This window comes from Hypanus sabinus, unplaced genomic scaffold (genome assembly GCF_030144855.1).
Source record: "Hypanus sabinus isolate sHypSab1 unplaced genomic scaffold, sHypSab1.hap1 scaffold_217, whole genome shotgun sequence".
Classification (NCBI taxonomy): domain Eukaryota; kingdom Metazoa; phylum Chordata; class Chondrichthyes; order Myliobatiformes; family Dasyatidae; genus Hypanus; species Hypanus sabinus.
This window is the reverse complement of record NW_026780277.1, coordinates 565,528-587,411: the sequence shown is the minus strand read 5'-3', so window position 1 is coordinate 587,411 and position 21,884 is coordinate 565,528. Positions and strand designations below refer to the sequence as shown.

Sequence of the window (21,884 nt, the reverse complement as noted above, 5' to 3'; positions counted from 1 at the left end):
TTCATAAAGACACCATAAATTCAAGCCTGATCCAGTTAGATTCAAAATTTTACAAATTATACGATAATCAAAACATTATTTCAGATAGGGCAATCCATAATAACCACCTGGATAAAATATTACAGGATAAACAAGCAGGAACAGCTCCTTCAGTCGATAAAACTATTCCCAACATACACGTTCCTGAACCAGTGGAGCACCTCACCACAGGTATTGCTTGTGTCATCAGTCAGACAAACAAAAGATTTTCTCTGTCAATTAGCTTCCAAATGTTTCCACTCTGTTGCAGCCACGTCCCACTGCTGATTCCCTTCTCCTCGTCATATGTTCTTACCCCGACCATTGTCCAGAGCCCAAAACTCTGCCCTGTGCAGACCTGCCTCTGGTTTCTAACTCTGCTACGTTGCACATCCAACTGATGATTTCCCATTCTGCTTTCAGTCTTTAGAGGACACTGGTGTTTTCTAAGAACCTTTTAGGAGCAGGAAAATGACCCATAATGTGAAAATCAGCCATGAATAAGGAAATTAACTACCAATGCCATTCTCCATCAGCCCAGAGATTTGAAGGGTGAAGAAGATCTCAGACAGAACTGCAGTCAGCTCGACTTCTTCCGTCTGCAGGAAATTCAAGGGAAACGTCTTCACCTACAGAGAGGTGACTGTTTGGAACTCATCACCACAGAGAGATCGAGAGGGGAACAGGGGAAGATTCAAAAGGACCGTCATGGAACTGAATCATTGGCAGGATCAGCTGGCCTGAGTTAACTCTCTACTGTACACTAGGTGTGTTATAAATTCACTAAGTACTGATGACAAAGTTCAAAACAGAACTGGTTTATTTGTCTCAGATCCAGAATATTAAACTCCAGTCCCATTAAAGGTGAATGTGGAGCAGAAGAAACTCCTCCCATGCCCAGTGACCAGGGTGCAGTACTGGGTGTGGTGAGCAGCAGCAATAATTGCAGAGTTCAGCACTGACAGTCACTCTCAAAATTGCATTCAGCAATGGTGATGGACAAATATCCAGCATGCAGTTTATTGAAAGTTTCTCCCAGTGTGAACCCGGTAGTGTGTCACAAGGTTAGATAACTGAGTGAAACCCTTCCCACATTTACTACAGGCGAACGGCCTCTCGCCAGTGTGAACACTCTGGTGACTCTGTAGTGGGATGATTGAGTGAATCTCTTCCCACAGTCTGAGCAGGTGAATTGCTTCTCCCTGGTGTGAACTCGCTGGTGTCTCTGTAGGTGGCATGACTGAGTGAATCTCTTCCCACAGTCTGAGCAGGTGAACGGCGTCTCCCTAGTGTGAACTCGTTTGTGAATTTGTGGGTCGGATGACCGACTGAATGTCTTCCCACAGACTGAGCAGGTGAACGGCCTCTCCCCAGTGTGAACTGATTGGTGTCTCCGTAGGTCAGATAATAACGTGAAACCTTTCCCACAGACTGGGCAAGTGATCGGCTTCTCCCCAGTGTGAAATCGCTGGTGTCTATTAAGGTCAGGTGGTCCATGGAATCCCTTCCTACAGTCTGAGCAGGTGAACGGTCTCTCCCCCATATGAACTCGGTGATGTACCTGGAGATCAAATGACTGAGAAAATCTCTTCCCACAGTCTGAGCAGGTGAATGGTCTCTCCCCTCTGTGAACTCGCTGATGTATCTTCAGTTTAGATGAGAAAGTGAATCCCTTCCCACAGACTGAGCAGGTGAATGGGTTCTCTCCAGTGTGAACTCGCTGGTGTCTCTGTAGGTGGGATGACCGAGTGAATGTCTTCTCACAGTCTGAGCAGGTGAACGGTGTCTCCCCAGTGTGAACTCGTTTGTGACTTTGTAGGTCGGATGACTGACTGAATGTCTTCCCACAGACTGAGCAGGTGAAGGGCCTCTCCCCAGTGTGAACTGATTGGTGTCTCCGTAGGTCAGATAATAAAGTGAAACCTTTCCCACAGACTGGGCAAGTGATCGGCTTCTCCCCAGTGTGAAATCGCTGGTGTCTATTAAGGTCAGGTGGTCCATGGAATCCCTTCCCACAGTCAGAACAGGTGAACGGTTTCTCCCCCGTATGAACACGGTGATGTACCTGGAGATCAAATGACCGAGTAAATTTCTTCCCACAGTCTGAGCAGGTGAACGGTCTCTCCCCTGTGTGAACTCGCAGGTGTACCAGTAGTCCAGATGACTGAGTGAATCCCTTCCCACAGTCAGAGCAGGTGAATGGCCTCTCCACAGTGTGAACTCGCTGATGTATCTTCAGTTTAGATGAGAAAGTGAATCCCTTCCCACAGTCTGAGCAAGTGAACGGCCGCTCCCCGGTGTGAATTTGCTGATGAGCCATTAGGTCAGATGATCGAGTGAATCCTTCCCCACAAATTCAGCAGATGACCAGCCTCTGCCCAGTGTGAAATGACTGTAAGTCCACAAGTGGGAAGATCGACTGAATCCCTTCTCACACACAGAACAGGTGAATGGCCTTGTCCCAGTGTGAACTTGCTGATGTACCTTCAATTGAGATGACCAACTGAATCCATTCCCACTGTCTGAGCAGGAGAACATCCTCTCCCCTTTTTTAAATTGGCATGCATGCCAGTCGGTCAGATGACCGAGTGAATCACTGCCCATAATCTGAGCAGCAAGGCTGGTTGAATGAATCCCTTGCTCCACTTCTTAAATATCTGGACAGAGACAGCAAAACTGGTGAGTTGTGTTTGAGATCCCCGTAGACAAATTCCTTCAAATTTCTAACCTGTAAAAAGATTTACAAAAACCATCAATGGATGAAAGACAACATTACATATGAGATCACTTCAGTAGCTCACATGCGACCTGTTACTGTGAGGTTCAACCCAAGTTGGAGAGAGAAATCACCTTTTGACTGGACACAGTGCTGGTATCTGGAATTACCATCAAATTCCCTGATGCTTTTCCTGTCTCTGTAAGAATGGGACATTTCTGCCATCTCCAATCTGTGACCTGGCTCAGTTGACTCTCTCCACTGGTATTATTCCCTGTTCCCACTGAGCTGCATGGGTGCCTGGCCCCACAGTAACTGAAATACTCTCACACAAATAGCCTTTGTTGACGTACAGCTGGGATTTTCTTTTATGTACTGTTAATTTAAAGTGCCACAGTTTTAACACCATGTAAATATCTCCTACTCAGATGTATGGTTGGTCTGCACATCTGTTAAAAGGAATTTGAGTGAATGTTATTATTATTTAAGGTTCTTGTCATAGACATGGAAAAGTACAACACAGAAACAGGCCCTTTGGCCCATCTAGTTTGTGTTGAACTATTTAAACTGTCTATCCCCGTACACCTACCATCCAGGTACCTACACAAACCTCTTAGATATTGAAAATGAGCTCGCATGCAACTGTTGGGCTGTCTGTTCATTCCTCACCTGGATGACAGTCTGCATGAAGAAGTTCCCCTCATGTCCCCATTAATGTTTCACCTTTCACCCTTAACCCATGGCCTCTGGCTTTAGTCCCACCCCATCTCAGTGGAAAAAGCCAGCTTGAATTTACCCTGTATTTAACCCTCATAATTGTGGTATACCTCCATCAAATCTCCCCTTAATCTTCTACATTCCAAGGAATAAAGTACTGACCTGTTCAGTCTCTCCTTGTAACCCAAGTGCTCCAGACCTGCCAACATCCTTGTGAATTTTCTCTGAACTCTCGGAACCTCTTTTACATCTTTCATGTAGGCAGGTGACCAAAACCGCACACAATACTCCAAACTAGGCCTCACCAATATCTTGTACAAAGTCAACATAACGTCCATCTCCTGTACTCAGTACTTCGGTTTATGAAGGCCAATGTGACGAAATCTTTCATTCCGTCCCTATCGAACTGTGACACCACTTTCAGTGAGATGTAGACCTGTATTCCCAAATCCCTTTCTTCTACAACACTCCTCAGTGCCTGACCAGTTACTGTGTAAGACCCACCCTGGTAGGTCCTACCAAAGTGCAACAACTCACACTTGTCTGCATTAAATTCCATTTTCCATTTCTCAAACCATCTTTCCACCTGGTCCAGTTTGCACTGCCAGCCATGATAGTCTTCCTCGCAGTCCGCTGAATCCCCAGTCTTGGCTTCAACCACCAATTTTCTGATCCATTTAAACACACTATCATCCAGATTACTGATATAGATGACAAACAACAACAGATCCATAACTGATCCCTCTGGCACACCACTAGTCACAGCCTCCAGTCAGAGAGGCAACCATCAGCTACCACATTCTGGCTTCTCCCAAGGACAGGGTCTCATCCAATTTAATATCTCATCTTGAATGCTGCATGTCTGAAACTTCTTGACCAACCTCCAATGTGAGACTTTGTCAAGTGCCTTGCTAAAGTCCATGCAGACAACATCTAGTGCCTTGCCTTCATCCACTTTCCTGATAACTTCCTCAAGAAACTCTATTATTGGATAGGCATGACCTACCATGCACAAACACATGCTCTCTATCCTTCATAAGTCCACATCTATCCAAATACTTATCTATCCGGTTCCTGCACATACGTTAGAATAACTTTCCCCTTACTGATGTCAAGCTCACCAAGATACAATTTCCTAGTTTATTTTCAGAACCTTTCTTGAACAGTGGTACAATATTGGCCGTCCTACAATTCTCCACTGCCTCACCGGATACTAAGGACGATAATTGTTTGGGCCCCAACAATTTCTGCACTTATCTTCCGCAGATTCCTGGGGAACAACTTGTCAGGCCCTGGGGATTTACCCATGGTAATTTGCCTTAAGACAGCAAACACCTCCACCTCTGTAATCTGTACAGGGTCCATGAAGTTGATGTTGATTTGCCTCACTTCTACAGACTCTGTGTCCATCTCCTGAGTAAATACAAATGCAGAAAAAATCTCCCCCATTTATTTTGTCTCCTCATATGGATTACCATTCTGATCCTGCAGAGGATTTGTATTTTTTCCTTGCAATCTTTTTGCTCTTAACATACCTACAGAATCCCTGAGGATTCTCCTTCACCTTGTCTGATGGGGCAACCTCATGCCTTCTTTTATTTCTTTCACAAGTGTTCACTTGAATTTCCTGTACTTCATAAGTACCCCATTTGTTCCTATCCGCCTGTACCTGGTATGCACCTCCTTTTTATTGATCTGGGAGATGGAAGCCAAAGGGGTGATAGAGCTGCGTGGTGGGAGGTGGGGCATGGGGGGGTAAACTAAAATTGCAGGGGGAATAACAGAACAGATAGTGGTGGGGTAGTGCAGACAGGTGTTGTTCAGACCTCAGACAAGGTCAGGAATGAAAAACGTTGAGCATGATGCAGTGAATATGCTCAGCCCTGTATATTTCAATACAAGGAACACCGTAGGAAAGGTGGATGTGTTCAGGACATGGATCAACAGCTGGAATTATGAGACTAGGATCTGGCAACTGTGGACTGGGACAGGCTGCTTTATGGCAAAGGTGTGCTTGGTAATTGAGAGGCCTTCAAAGTGAAATTTTGAAAGTACAAAGCGGGTATGTGCTTCTTAGAATAAAAGGTACAGATATAAACTGTAGGGAACCTTGGATTTCAAGAAATATTGAGACCCTGGTGAAGCACAAAATGGAGTTATATAACAGGGATAGGAAGGTAGGTTCTTATGGAGTATAAGCAATGCAAGAGAACAAATAAGATATAAATCAGGATGGCTAAAAGAAGGAATGAGTTTGCTGTTGCAAAAAAGATGATGGATAATTCTCAGGGATTCCAGAGACAGATTAAGAGCAAAAGGATTGCAAGGCACAAAGTTGATCCTCTGGAAGACCGGAATGGCAATCCACGTGTGGAACCAAAGCAGATGGGGAGATGTTAAATATTTTTTCATCCCTATTTACTCAGGAGATGGACACAGGGTCTATGGGAGTTGTGGAAAAGGACATGACGTGGTGCTCCCTTGGACCCTACAGGAGGCAAGTGCAGAAGTTGTCGGGCCCCTAGCAGAGATAACCAAATCATCCTTAGTGAACGGGGGTGGGCGGTTATCAGAGGATTGTAGGATAGCCAAAGTTATTTCACTGTTCAACATAAAACATTGAAATCCCCTGCATTTTCCAGGCCATTCAGCCCACAATGTTGTGCCAACCATGCAACTTACTCTAGGAACTGCCGAGAGTTTCCCTAGCACATAGTCCTCTATTTTCTAAGCCCCATGTACTTGTCTAAGAGGCTGATAAAAGACCCTATTGTATCTGCCTCAACCACCGTTGCTGGCAGTGCATTCCACCCACCCACCACTCTCTATGCAAAAACTTACCCCTGACTTTCCCTCTGTATCTATTTCCAAGCACCTTAAAATTATGCCCCCTCCTGTTAGCCATTTCAGCCCTGGGAAAAGCCTCTGACTATCCACACAAATAATGCCCCTCATCATCTTATGTACCTAAACAAGGCACTAAGCATAAACAAGGAAACTATACATTGTTTTCAGGATTTGTTGGAAGTATGCAAAATTATGAGGGTACAGATAGGGTCACTGCAAGGAGGTTTTTTCCACTGATGTTGGGTGGGATGACAACCAGAGGTCAAGTGGGTGTTACTAAGTACTGACCATGCAGGCTGCCCAAACATTTGCTTCTGGCCCTTTTCCTTTTTTGATAGTTTGAAATTGTAAAAGATGGAAATTAAAAAAAACATCCTTGCTTAAACCATTAAAGAAATTTCTCATCTTTAACTTTATGCCTTTTGGAATTCAGGTCATCTTTTACTCGTTTAGCCATTCACAGTAAAAGAAATTTTGACCAGGGGTGCTCAAACTTCTGCATGCCAGTGTATATATCCTGTTTCTTCCAAATTACTTCCGGAAATTCCAGCCATTGCTGCTCTGTTTTCATCCTTGCCTGTGTTCTTCTCAAATCAATTTTTACCATATATTCTCTCAAGTCTCTCTAACTCTCTTTATTCCACATCTACTCCTCTGATGTCAGGCTGAATTTGATCACATTAAGATCACTTGCCCCTTAGTGTTCTTTGAACGTAAGTGACGTAATAATTTCTGGATCATGACAACACCCAATCCAGAATAACTTATCCCCAAATGGGCTCAACCACGAGCTGTTCTAAAAAAGCATCCTATAGGCATTCTGAGAGTTCCTCCTCTTGAGACCAACACCAACCTAATTTTCCTTATCACTTGCATGACAGCCCCTGTTGTAACATTGCCCTTTTGGCACACATTTTCTATCTCCCATTGTAACTTGTGGACCACATCCTTACTACTGTTTGGAGGTCTCTATACAATTCCCATCAGGGATCTTTTTTTTACGTTTCCAGTTCCTTTATTCTACCCACAGATTCTACACCTTCCAACCCTATGCCAATATTAAATTTTACCAACACAGCCACACAACCCCACTACCAGCTTGTTCTTTCAAGAAACATAATTAACTGTGAAACAAGACGACCTGCAGATGCTAGAAATCTAGAGAACTACATACAAAGTGTTGGAGGAACTCAGCATGTCAGGCAACATCTATGGATGGGAATCAACATTTTGGGCCAAGACAGTTTATCCAGACTCTTGATACCCACGTATCTGGAATATCAACAAGCAAGTAGTGTGAAATAGAGAAAGCCTTTGACAGAATTTAGTTCAAGACTTAAAAATCTTGGCAAACAGAGCTCAATAGTTAACAAATACAACAAAGGTAATAAACACTTTCATCAATACCCACACTGACATTTGTTAATAAAAACATCTTGGCCCAATTTCAATCAGTAGAGTTTACAAAGATAAATAAGAACTTTAGAAAAGTCTATTCACACTCAGACACCAGTGAATCTGCAGATGCTGGAAATAACTAAAGGAAAAAATGCTGGCAGAACTCAGCAGGCCAGACAGCATCTATGGGAGGAGGTAGTGACAATGATTCAGGCTGAACCCCTTCGTCAGGAGTGACACATTTATGTTAACACTACCTTGGACACAAGGAGGAAGAAGAAAAGCACGCTTGAAAAAAATCAGTCAACAGTCAGATAAAACTTCTAAGTATATGCTTTCATCAAAAATGAACAGGATTTAGCACTCCATGTGTGTATATGCAATCATGATAAGAAATACAGACCAGAAAACTTCAATGAGAGGCCAAATCAAAAAAATAAATCATCACTCTGGAAGAAAACATTAAACAGTGGAATGAGTATGACCCTCCATGGGAGACATCTCAACGATCTGAGCAGATGAGATGGTGACAAGGAAGCACCATGCACCTGACTGAGAGTTGGAGACCTCTTCACAGAAACCAAAGGGTTTCTTGCAGAAATACAGGGCAAGGTGGTTAACAAAAGGAAAAAAAAACAAAAAATACATGACAAACAAACAAGGCAGTAAGTGCAGAAAATGCCAAGAGATACCAGACACAATCCAACACATTCCAGGATCCCGCAGCAGTTTAACTCAATCTGATTACCTACAAAGGTACAATCAAGTGGCAAATATCATTCATCAAAACCTTGCTTTAAAATACAAACTCATCAATGCCCACCATAACTTTATAAAGACACAATGAATTCAATCCTGACCCAGTTTTAGAGTCAAGATCTTACAAATGTTTGTACAAATTATATGATAATCAATACATTATTTCAGAGAGGATAATACATGATAACTATCTGGATATAATATTACTGGATAAACAAGCAGGAACAAGTCACTCAATGGATAAAACCATTCCCAAAACACATGTACCTCAACCAGTGGAGAACCTCACCACAGGCATTGTTTGTGTCATCAGTCAATCGACTGATTGTCTCTGTCAATCAGCTTCCAAATGTTGCTACTTTGACATTTGTTGCCACACCCCACTGCTGATTCCCTTCTCATCATCATAAGTTCTTATCCCGACCATCGTCCAGAGCCCCAAATTCTGCCCTGTGCAGACCCACCTCTGGTATCTGACCCTGCTCAGTTAAACATCCAACTGATGGTTTCCCATTCTGTTTTCGGCCTTTAGAGGACAGTGATGTTCTCTAAAAACACTTTAGCAGCAGGGAAAATGACCCATAATGTGGAAATTAGTCGTGATTATGGAGATTAACAACTGATGTCATTCTTCCTCAGCCCAGAGATTTGAGGGGTGAAGAACATCTCAGACAGAACTGTAATCAGCTCGACTTCTTCAGTCTGCAGAAAATTCAAGGGAAACGTTTTCACCCACAGATGATGACTGTTTGGAACCCATCACCAGAGGGAGAGTGAGAGATGAGCAACAGGGGGGCGGGATTTAAATAGACTGTCATGGAAATGAATAACTGGCAGGGTCCAGTTGGCCTGAGTTGACTCTCTACTGTACACTAGGCGTGTTATAAGTGCACTAAGTACCAGAGACAGAGTTTAAAATAGAACTGATTTATTTGTCTCAGATCCAGTTCCATTAAAGGTGACTAGGCAACAGAAGAAACTCCTCCCATGCCCGGTGACCAGGGTGCAGAACTGTGTGTGGTGAATAGCAGCAATAATTGCAGAGTTCAGCACCGACAGTCACTCTCGAAATTGCATTCTGCAACAGTGATGGACAAATATCCAGCATGCAGCTTATTGAAACTTTCTCCCCAGTGTGTCACAAGGTTAGATTACTGAGTGAATCCCTTCTCACATTCACAGCAGGTAAACTGCCTCTCCCCAGTGTGAACCCAATGATACACATTTGATGGAGATGGCTGAGAAAACACTTCCCAATGTCTCAGCAGGTGATCGGCCTTTAACCGAAGAGAACTTGCTAGTGTCTTTGTAGATTGGATGACTGAGTGAATCCCTTCCCACGTTCTGAGCAGGTGAATGGTCTCTACCCACTGTGAACTCGCTGGTGTGCCAGCAGAAGAGATGACTGAGTGAATCCCTTCCCACATTCACAGCAGATGAACGGCGTCTCCCCAGTGTGAACTCGCTGATGTGCTAATAGTGAGGATGACCGAGTGAATCCCTTCCCAAATTCACAGCAGGTGAACGGCTTCACCCCAGTGTGAACTCGCTAGTGTCTATGAAGGTTGGATGATTGATGGAACCCCTTCCCACATTCACAGCAGGTGAATGGTCTCTCCCCAGTGTGAACTCGCTGGTGTATCTGTAGATCAGATAACCGAGCGAATCCCTTCCCACATTCACAGCAGGTGAACGGCTTCTCCCCAGTGTGAACCCAGTACTGTGTCACAAGGTTAGATTACTGAGTGAATCCCTTCTCACATTCACAGCAGGTAAACTGCCTCTCCCCTGTGTGAACCCAGTGATGCACATTTGATGGAGATGGCTGAGAAAACACTTCCCAATGTCTCAGCAGGTGATCGGCCTTTACCCGAAGTGAACTTGCTGGTGTCTTTGTAGATTGGATGACTGAGTGAATCCCTTCCCACGTTCTGAGCAGGTGAATGGTCTCTACCCACTGTGAACTCCCTGGTGTGCCAGCAGATGAGATGACTGAGTGAATCCCTTCCCACATTCACAGCAGATGAACGGCATCTCCCCAGTGTGAACTCGCTGATGTGCTAATAGTGAGGATGACCGAGTGAATCCCTTCCCACATTCACAGCAGGTGAACGGCTTCACCCCAGTGTGAACTCGCTAGTGTCTATGAAGGTTGGATGATTGATGGAACCCCTTCCCACATTCACAGCAGGTGAATGGTCTCTCCCCAGTGTGAACTCGCTGGTGTATCTGTAGATCAGATAACCGAGCGAATCCCTTCCCACATTCACAGCAGGTGAACGGCTTCTCCCCAGTGTGAACTGACTGGTGTCTCTGTAGGTTGGATGACTGAGTGAATCCCTTCCCACATTCTGAGCAGGTGAACGGCCACACCCCACTGTTCACTGACTGGTGTGCCAATAGTGAGGATGACCGACTGAATCCCTTCCCACAGTCTGAGCAGGTGAACTGCTTCACCCCAGTGTGAAATTGCTTGTGTCTATGAAAGTTGGATGATTTATGGAATCCCTTCCCACAGACTGAGCAGGTAAACGGCCTCTCGCCAGTGTGAACTCGGTGGTGTATCTGTAGATCAGATGACCGAGCGAATCCCTTCCCACATTCACAGCAGGTGAATGGCCTCTCCCCGGTGTGAACTCGCCCGTGTGTCAGCAGATCAGATGACCGAGTGAATCCCTTCCCACAGTCTGAGCAGGTGAATGACCACTCCCCACTGTGAACTGACTGGTGTGCCAGTAATTTGCATAACTGTGTGAATCCCTTCCCACATTCTGAGCAGGTGAACCGCCACTCCCCAGTGTGAACTGACTGGTGTCTCTGTAGGGTGGATGACTGTGTGAATCTCTTCCCACAGTCTGAGCAGGTGAAAGGCTTCTCCCCAGTGTGAACTTGCTGGTGTCTCTGTAGGTGTGATGACTGTGTGAATCTCTTCCCACAGACTGAGCAGGTGAAATCCCTCTCTGCAGTGTGAACTAACCGATGTAGCAGTAGGTGAGATGACCGAGTGAATCCCTTTCCGCAGTCTGAGCAGGTGAATGGCCTCTCCCCAGTATGAACTCGTTGATGTACCTTCAACTTAGATGATTCAGTGAATCCCTTCCCACAGTCCGAGCAGGTGAATGGCCTCTCCCCAGTGTGAACTCGTTGATGTACCTTCAACTTAGATGATTCAGTGAATCTCTTCCCGTAGTCCAAGCAGGTGAACGGCCGCTCCCTGGTGTGAACTCGCTGATGAGCCATTAGGTCAGATGACCGAGAGAATCCTTCCCCACAAATTCAGCAGATGACCAGCCTCTGCCCAGTGTGAACTGACTGGTGTGTCCACATGTGGGATGACCGATTGAATCCCTTCTCACCCACAGAACAGGTGAATGGCCTTGTCCCAGTGTGAATTTGCTGATGTACCTTCAGTTGTGATGACCAACTGAATCCATTCCCACTGTCCGAGCAGGTGAATGGCCTCTCCCCCGTGTAAAATAACAGGCGTGCCTGTAGGTTAGATGACTGAGTGAATCCCTCCCCACTGTCTGAGCAGGAAGGATTGTTGATTGAATCCCTTTTTGCACTTCTTAAATATCTAGACAAAACTGGTGTGTTGTGTTTGAATTTCCATTAACAAATTCCTTGTCATTTTTAACCTGTAAAAAAGATTTACAAAATCCATCAATGGGTGAAGAACATTTCAGATGAGATCACTTTAGCTGCCAAGGTGTGATCTGATAATCACACTGTTACAGTGAGGTGCAACCCAAGTTGGAGAGAGAAGTCATCTTCTAACTGGACACAGAGCTGGTATCTGGAATGACCATCAAACTCTCTGATGCTCTTCCTGTCTCTATGAGAATGGGGCATTTCTGTCATCTCCAATCTGTGACCTGGCTCAGTTTGACTTTCTCGATTGGTATTATTCCCTGTTCCCACTGAGCTGCATGGGGGCCTGGCCCCACAGTAAATGAAACACTCACACAAATAGCATTGTTAACGTGCAGCTGGGATTTTCTTTTATGTACTGTTAATTTAAAGTACCACAGTTTTAACGCCATGTAAATATCTCCTACTCAGATGCATAGTTGCTCTGCACAGCTGTTAAAATAGTAATATTTGCTCTAATTCCTTATTTCAGGTTCTTGTCACAGTCATAGAAAAGTACAACACGGAAACAGACTTCTTGGCCCATCCAGTTTGTGTTGAACTATTTAAACTGTCTACTCCCATACACCTACCATCCAGGTACCTATACAAACCTCTTAAATGTTTACATCGAGCTTGCATGCACCAGTTGGGTTGTTGGCTCATTCCACACCTAGATGACCGTCTGTGTGAAGAAGTTTCTCCTCATGTTCCCCTTAATGTTTGACCTTTCACCCTTAACCTATGGCCTCCAGTTGTAGTCCCACCCCATCTCAGTGGTAAAAGCCAGCTTGTCTTTACCCTATCTATACCCCTCATAATTTTGGTATACTTTTTATCAAATCTCCCCTCAATCTTCTCCATTTCAAGGAATAAAGTTCAGACCTGTTCAATCGCTCCTTATGGCCCAAGTTCTCCAGACCTGACAACAGCCTTCTGAATTTTCTCTGAACTCTTTCTACCACTTTTACACCCTCCTATAGATTGCTGACCACAACTGCACACAACACTCCAAATTAGGCCTCACCAATATCAACATAACATCCATCTACTGTACTCTGTACTTTGGTTTATGAAGGCCAATGTGGCAAATCTTTCTTTCTATTCTCATTGAACTGTGACACCATTTTCAGTGAATTATGGACCTGTATTCCCAAATCATTTTCGTCTGGAGCACTCCTCAGAGCCCGACCAGTCACTGTGTAAGACATAGGTCCTACCAAATACAACACTTCCCTCTTGTCTCCAATAAATTCCATTTTCCGTTTCGCAACCCATTTTTCCAGCTAGTCCAGATCACACGGCAAGCCATGACAGTCTTCCTCGCTGTCCACTACACCTCCAGACTTGGTGTCATCCATAAATTTGCTGATTCATTTAACCATGTTATCATCCAGATTACTGATATAGATGACAAACAACAACAGATCCAGCACTGATCCTTGTGGCAATCACTAGTCACAGGCCTCTGGTCAGACAGGCAACCATCTGCAACCACACTCTGGCTTCTCCCAAAGACAGTGTCTCATCCAGTTTACTATCTCATCTTGAATGCTGAGTAACTGAACCTTTCTGAACCACCCCCATGTGCGACTTTGTCAAGTGCCTTGCTGAAGTCCATGTAGACAACATCCATTGTCTTGTCTTCATCCACTTTCCTGATAAGTTCCTCGGGAGATTCTATAAGACTGGTTAGACATGAGCTACCATGCACAACCCCATGCTGCCTATACTTAATCAGTCCACATCTATCCAAATACTTCTACATCTGGTTCCTGCGCATGCGTTCCAATAACTTTCCCACCACTGATGACAAGCTCACCAATGTACAATTTTCTTGTTTAATTTTAGAGCCTTTCTTGAACAGCGGAACAACTTTCATTGTCCTCCAATCCTCCAGTACCTCACCTGTCACTGATGATGATTTAAATATCTGTGCTTGGGGCCCGACAATTTCTGCACATCCTCCACGGAGTCCCAGGGAACAACTTGTCAGACCCTGGGGATTTAGCCATGCTAATTTGCCTTCGGACAACAAACATCTCCACCTCTGTAATCTGTACAGGGTCCATGAAGTTCATGCTGCTTTGCCTCACTTCTATACTCTGTGACCATCTCCTGAGTAAATATGGATGCAAAAAAAAATTTTTAAATCTCCCCCATATATTTTGTCTCCTCATATAGATTACCATTCTGATCTTCTATAGCATTATTTTTTTTTTTGCTTGCAATCTTTTTGCTCTCAACATATCTGCAGAATCCCTGAGGATTCCCCTTCAAGTTCTCTGATGGGTCAACCTCATGCCTTCTTTTATTTCTTTCATAAGTGTTCAGTTGAATTTCCTGTACTTCATACCCCATTTGTTCCTATCTGCCTGAACCTGGTATGCACCTCCTTTTTATTGATCTGGGAGAGGAAAGCCAGAGGTGATAGTGCTGCATCGTGGGAGGTGGGGGTAAGGGGAGTGTTTAAACTAAAGTTGCAGGGGAAATGGGAGCCTGAATAACAGAACAGATAGTGGAAGGGTTGTGGATACAGATGTTGTTCAGACCTCAGACAAAGTCAGGAATGATAAACGTTGAGCATGGTGCAGTGGGAATATGCTGAACACTATATATTTCAATACAAGGAGCATCGTAGGAAAGGCTGATGTGTTCAGGGATGGATCAACACCTCAAATTCTGACACCAGTATCTGGCACCTGTGGACTGGGACAGGCTGCTTTATGGCAAAGGTGTGCTTGGTCAGTGGGAGGCCTTCAAAGTGAAATTTTGAAAGTACAAAGCGGGTATGTGCTTCTTAGAATAAATGGTACAGATAGAAACTGTAGAGAACCTTGGATTTCAAGAAATATTGAGACCCTGGTGAAGCACAAAACGGAGTTATATAACAGGGATAGGCAGGTAGTTTCTTATGGAGTATAAGCAAAGCAAGAGAACAAATAAGAAATAAATCAGGATGGCTAAAAGAAGGCAAGAGGTTGCCATTGCAGAAAAAATGAAGGATAATCCTCAGGTATTCCTGAGATAGATTAAAAGCAAAAGGATTGCAAGGCACAAAGTTGATCCTCTGGAAGACCGGAATGGCAATCCACGTGTGGAACCAAAGCAGATGGGGAGATGTTAAATACTTTTTCATCCCTATTTACTCAGGAGATGGACACAGGGTCTATGGGAGCGTGGAAAAGGACATGACATGGCGCCCCCTCGGACCCTACAGGAGGCAAGTGCAGAAGTTGTCGGGCCCCTGGCAGAGATAACCAAATCATCCTTTGTGAACGGGAGGTGGTTATTAGAGGACTGTAGGATAGCCAAAGTTATTTCACTGTTCAGCATAAAACATTGAAATCCACAGCATATTCCAAGCCATTCAGCCCACAATGTTGTGCCAACCACGGAATTTACTCTAGAAACTGCCTAGAGTTTCCCTAGCGCATAGCCCTCTATTTTTCTATGCTCCATGTACCTGTCTAAGAAGATGTTAAAAGGCCCTACTGTATCTGCCTCGACCACCGCTACTGGCAGTGCATTCCACACACCCACCATTCTCTGTATAAAGACTTACCCCTGACTTTCCCACGGTATCTATTTCCAAGCGCCTTAAAACTATGCCCCCTCCTGTTAGCCATTTCAGCCCTGGGAAAAGCCTCCGACTATCCACACAATCAAAGCCCCTCACCATCTTATTCACCTAAACAAGGCTCTAAGCATAAACAAACAAACTACACATTGTTTTGAGGATTTGTTGAAAGTATGCAAAATAATGAGGGTACAGATAGGGTAAATGCAAGGAGGTTTTTCCCACTGAGGTTGGGTGGGATGACAACCAGAGGTGATGGGTAAGTGGGGAAGGTGAAAATTTAACGGGAACATGTGGACAACCTCTTCACTGAATCGATTGTGAGAGTGTGGAATGAGATGCCAGCACACTGGTGCATGTGAGCTCGATTTCACCTTTAAGAGAAGTTTGGATAGGAACCTGGATGGTAGGGGTATGGAGGGTTATTGTCCCAGTGCAGGTCATTACATCAGACAGCTTAAATGTTTTCAGCATTGTCTCGATGGGACATATGGTCTGTTTCTGCTCTGAACTTCTCCAGGTTTCTATGACAGAGAAGCTGGACAAAATTGATTTGAAAGGGAAACTGGGAGGAATGTCGATGGAGCAGCAATGGCTGGAGTTTCCGGGAACAATTCGGGAGCTGCATGGTAGATACATCCCAATGAAGCATTAGAATGGCAGGAGGACAGAACAATGGCTGAAATGAGAAGCCAAAGCCAACATAAAAGCCAAAGAGAGGGTAAATAATAGAGCGAAAAATATTGGGAAGCTTTTACAAACTAACAGGTCTGAACAACATCTGTCTGGTGTCAAGAAAACAACCTCTCCCTCAATGTCGCAACAACAAAAGAGCTGGTTGTGGATTACAGAAGGAATGGAGACAGGGTAATCCCCTTTGCTGTTGAGAGGGTGAACAGCTGTAACGACAAAGAAGGGCCCAAAGGATATTGAGAACCCAATTCACCACAACCACAAACTGTTCCTGCTGCTACCATCCAGGAAACAGGACCACAGCAAAGGACCAGCAGGCTCCAGGACATCATCTTCCACCAGGCCGTCAGACTGATTAATTGATTTCTATGTTATATAGACTGTCCTAAGTGCAAACTATTTATATGAATTACAGATTGCACATTTAGATGGAGACGTAAACAAAAGATTTCTACTCCTCATGCATATGAAAGATGTATGTAATAAAATAAAATCAATTCATTTTACCCTTTCCACTATCTGCTCTCTCATTCTGGCTCCCATTCCTCCTACAACTTATTTTAAACACATCATCCCCACCCCCCGACACTAGCTGTAGTAAGCCTTACCAGAAGGATATTAGTCCCCTTCTTGTTCTGTTCCCCTAACTAACGAATCCTCTATCAACCCTTTGAATTACCTCTGCCAGGTAATCCACACCCCACCCCCCAAACAGTTTCTAAAGTGGTCTACCTGTTGTTGTGGGGTTGACCACAAGCGTACTCTGTGAGGGCTGTTTAACCTCATTTCCCTTCCTGACTCTCACCCAGTTTCCTGTGTCCTGCACCTTGGGTGTAATACCTCTCTTCATGTTATATTAATCACCTCCTCCAATTCCTGGATGATCCAGAATTCATCCATTTCCGGCTCCAACTCCTTCAGCGCAGGGTTACAAGCTGCAGCTGGATGTGCATCTTGAAGGTGAGGGTGTCAGGGACACTGGAGGTCTCCCCACCTTCCAACCAATGTCCCCTCTAACTTGTAATGACCAGTGTGCACATGAAGCCTGTATTGTGCATTTTTGTTAATCCAGTGTCAACATGTGCACAGTGAATTTCATATAGAGAGGTATTCATTTTAACAGCTAGCAAATCACTGTCGATAACAACTTTGATCTCCTCTGGGTCTAATCAAGTTCAGCTGCACTGTCACACAACCTATGTAACAGGCCTGTAACAGGTAATGAAGGATTTTCTCACCAGAGCTTTTGCACTTTGTCCATATGTGGATTGCTTGCTAAATTACACTTCAAAAAGTAACATTTCCAAGTATCACTCCACTTTTTCCCACTTGTAAATTCTCCAGCAACTTTTGCATCTCCACAATAGACACAGATAATACCAGTTTATGTATTGTACATAAATATTTCCCGGAACCCTCCCCTGGGTGAACTCATTGATGGCAATGCCTATGAATCTGAAGGGAAGGGGAGTAGACTGTCTCCTTGGAGACATCTGGCACATTTGTGATGAAGGGCAAAAAGCTGTTTGATATAATTACCTTCCCAGAGAGAATGAGTCAAAACATATTCTCACGGGTAGAAAAGTTCAGACCAGGAGGAGGTGGAACAAAGCAACACACACAAAATGCCGGAGGAACTCAGCAGGCCGGGCAGCATCTATGGAAAAGAGTCCTAATGCTGAGTTCCTTCGGCATTTTGTGTGTGTTGCTTGGATTTCCAGCATCTGCAGATTTTCTCCTGTTTGGGATTGGAGGTAAAACAAATGTGATTTTCTCAACAGCTGATTTTCTAACTGTGTTGCTAGTTACACTGCCATTTTGGGCAGTACTGCCATTGCAGACCACTCAGATAACAACGAAAGAAGTACTGTACAGAAAACAGCATTGCACTTAGCTAATCACTTTTATCTAGATAATCGATCATCAGCTGGCTGCAGGGATCACATAAGGAGAGGATAAATCAACTAAATTCTATGCACTAAGGTAGAATTTAATATATTTGTGTCTTTGGAAGGCATTTCAGTCAGTGACCAGGATACGTTGTGACATAATCACTGTGGTCAGATTTAAGACTCCAGAAACAAAAAAAAAAAAAACATTATTAACATGGTCAGCGATGTTCGGGGATTAGCAATGACGCCAGCAGCGTGGCCAGTTGTCAGATCAGTTCAGTGGGCTGAGGTCCAACATCAGTGACAGTGATGCTGCCACTCGCATTTTTCTCGGCACGACCTATCACTATTTGATATTTGATTATCGAAATCATTGACAAACAACGTGAGAAGAGGTGGTCCCAACACTGACCTCTAAGGAACACACTTGTCACCGGCAGCCAACCAGAAAAGGCCACTTTTATTCTCACCCGCTGCCTCCGGCCTGTCAGCTATTCTGATATCTGTGCCAGTATTATTGTTGAAACACCGTAGGAAGCAGGCTCATTTGTGGCAGCTTATCAAATGCCTTCTGAAAGTCCAATTAAATGACATCTGCTGCCTCATCTTTTTGATTTCTTTTTAATTCTTCGAAGAACTCTAACAGATTTGTCAGACAAGATTTCCTTTTACATAAACAATTCTGACCTCGGCTTATTTTACCATTAGCTTCCAAGTTCCCTGAATCCTCATCCATAACAATACATCCAATAGTTCCCCAAACAGTAAAGTGAGGCTGTGGCCTGTAATTCCCTTTCTTTTGACTCTCTCTCTGCTTAAAGAATGCAGTGACATTTATATTTTTCCAGTCCTCCGAGACCCTGCCATAACCAAGTTGTTTTTTTTTCTCTCTAGAGAGACCATGACCACTCTCAGGTCTCAGGAATTTCGTCCATGTTCCATGGGACCTGGATCTTAAGATCCTTGAGTTTGCTTAACACAATTTCATTTTGTAATAGCAATGGCACTCACTAACGTTCTCTGTCACTCACGGACATTTTCACTGCTGTTGCCTTCCAAGGTGAAGACCAATGCGAAGTACCCATTAGGTTCATCAGCTATTTATTTGTCCCTCATTGCTATCTTACCAGCATCACTTTCCAGTGGTCGAATACCAACTTTCATCTCGCTCTTACTCTGTATAAACCTGAAAGTAGTTTTGAAATCCCGCTGTGCTTTATTGATCAGTTTGCCCTCATATTTCATCTTTTCCTGTCTTATACGTTTTAGTTGACTGTCTATGGATTATAAAACCGTCCAAATTATTGAATTCCTATGCTCTTTTTCTACCCATTGTACGCCGCCCCTGACCTTGATTCTATCCGGCAACCATCGGAAGGACGTACGACAAAGCCTCATTCAGTCATTTCAAGCCCCGGTAGTCCTAGGGTACCCATGGCTGACCCAACGAAATCCCAGTATTGACTGGTCTACCAGGAGGATAGCCGAATGGAGCCCGTCCTTCCATACCAACTACTTGCGGTCGGCCCTGTCTCCCAAAGAAGCTACCGTGACCTCACCTATTTTGGAAACCCTTGATTTGCCCACGTCCCCAAAGAGTACCATGATTTTGGACAAGTCTTCAGTAAACAGCAGGTCCTTTCCCTGACCCCGCACCGCCCATACGGTTCTGCAATCGAACTTCCACCGGGTCCCCGCTACCCACCAGACGCCTATTTAACTTGTCCCTGCCAGAGAAGCAATCAATGGAAGGTTACTTCAGTGAATCTCTCACGGCGGGCATTATTCGACCCTCATCCTCCCCGGTGGGCGCTGGATTCTTCTTTGTGGGGTAGAAGGATGGCTCTCTCTGATCCTGCATCGATTACCGAGGCCTAAGTCATGTCACCATTAAGAACAAGTACCCACTGCCTCTTACATGTACTACGCTAGAGCCACTTCATGAAGCCACCATCTTCTCGAAGTTGGACCTTCGAAACCGCTTCCATTTGGTCCGGATAAGGGAGGGGGACGAGTGGAAGACGGCTTTCAATACCCCTTAAGGCCAGTTCGGGTACTTAGCTATGACTTTTGGTCTCAGCAATGCCCCCGCCGTTATTCAATCCTTGATTAACGATGCAGCAGGGCCCGGGTCCGAAAGGGAGGAACGACGCGACGTTTGGACGTTCTCAGTGACGGACCAGATTGGACGCTGGACAGTACGCTTCGGCTCGCTACTCTGCGACATTACTCGGCGTTGCGTTGAACAGAGGCGGGGTATGTTCTTGGATCGGTTGTTGCAATATTCTGCTTCCTTTCTGTTGGGGGACTCACTTTACTGAACTTCAGTTCTGAATGTTGTCTGGCTAAGTTTGTTTGCAGGATCGATCTCTGCACATCGGTTGTTTGACATTTTCTTAACCGATTCTATTGGCTTTCTTTGTTCTGTGGCTATTTGTAAGGAGACGAATCTAAATGTTGAAAAAGCATACCTTGATAATAAATGCACTTTGAATTTTGAACTGTAAACTGGTACGTCTGCATCGATGGGTCAGCAGTGGAAAGGCTGAGCAGATTCCATTTTTCCGTGGGTCCACAGCTCTGTAGATGAGCTACAGATGAAGAATTGGTGCAATTACGAAAACGTATGAGAAGATGAGTGATGTCCGCTGGACAGTATGCGGGCTGTTACATCCCGTCAGCTGTGGAGGCGCTACTGCAGAAGATCGTAAATAGCCACAACGTGTTGTAAAGTCAGTCAGCTCCATCAATGGCATCAGGCTCCCTCCATATTCAAAAAGCAATGTCTGAGGAAGACGGCACCCGTCATTTAGGGCCCTCAGGATCCAGAACACTTTGCATTGCTGGCATAAATATGGAGGTACCTGGTCACAAGACATGCCCTGAACTTTTCACTAACACATGATCGCATAATGCATACAGCAATACGGCATCGTAGGATTCAGCAGGGTTTTATAGGGTTACAAAATTATCTCACTGCTCTTACACTCATTCCCCCGTCTAATGAAGACCAGCACAGCCTCTGCGTTCTGGGGCCAATCCAATTCTGAATCCGCACAGGTAATAGTCCCTGGAACACATGCATCCTGCCTTCCTGAATGAGCTTAGCGTTGGGCGAACAAACCATTCAAAAATCTATCATACACTCCAGTCCTCGGTTTTATACAATAGGTCTTGCTAATTCCTCGCAGTATTCAATTTTGTTCGTGAAACATGCTCTGCTCTTCTGAAATTCCTTTGGACTGTCTCTAATCAGTCTGTACTTCTGTAAATGAGGAGAACACAATGGAACTTTATTGTACTGGCTGAAGACAACAAAATTGCGTCGCTAACCCAGACCCGGCAAAACAGATATTTGCAATGTCTGAGTTACAGATTCATTAAAACGAGAATAAAACTGTATTTGCATAAACAAATGATTTCGGTAGCACTCAAAGACCATTGGCAAGGCAGGGGGTAGCATTATTCAGCAGACCAACGGCCCTCGGGATGAAGCTATTTCCGTCTAATATCGTGGAGAAGATGTTTCCCTATCTCCAACCAGTTGACAAGAAATTAAACAGACGATGTCAGCGTTCGGATCAGTCTACTCTGTTGCCGGAGACATCGAGAGTTGGATTGTCTCCCAGCCCGG

The 21,884-nt window shown here is 44.5% G+C and overlaps 2 protein-coding genes across 3 annotated transcripts in view; one reads left to right on the top strand and one right to left on the bottom strand.

The window, feature by feature from the left end:
• The window catches only part of LOC132387749 (zinc finger protein 229-like), a 35,209-nt gene extending 23,493 nt beyond the window's left edge, over nucleotides 1-11,716 (bottom strand). The window contains exons 1-2 of one of the 2 annotated variants that reach the window (XM_059960112.1): nucleotides 11,609-11,713; nucleotides 456-2,746 (exon numbers count right to left, since the gene is read on the bottom strand). In XM_059960112.1, coding sequence (XP_059816095.1) covers nucleotides 1,076-2,338 — 1,263 coding nt within the window. In that variant the 5' untranslated portion in view covers nucleotides 2,339-2,746; nucleotides 11,609-11,713 and the 3' untranslated portion in view covers nucleotides 456-1,075. Of the gene's footprint in view, nucleotides 1-455; nucleotides 2,747-11,608 lie in introns of those variants that run through there. The other variant, XR_009510006.1, reaches the window with a different exon arrangement.
• LOC132387748 (NACHT, LRR and PYD domains-containing protein 3-like) overlaps nucleotides 1-21,884 on the top strand; it is a 376,589-nt gene that overhangs the window by 31,438 nt on the left and 323,267 nt on the right. The window lies entirely within an intron of this gene.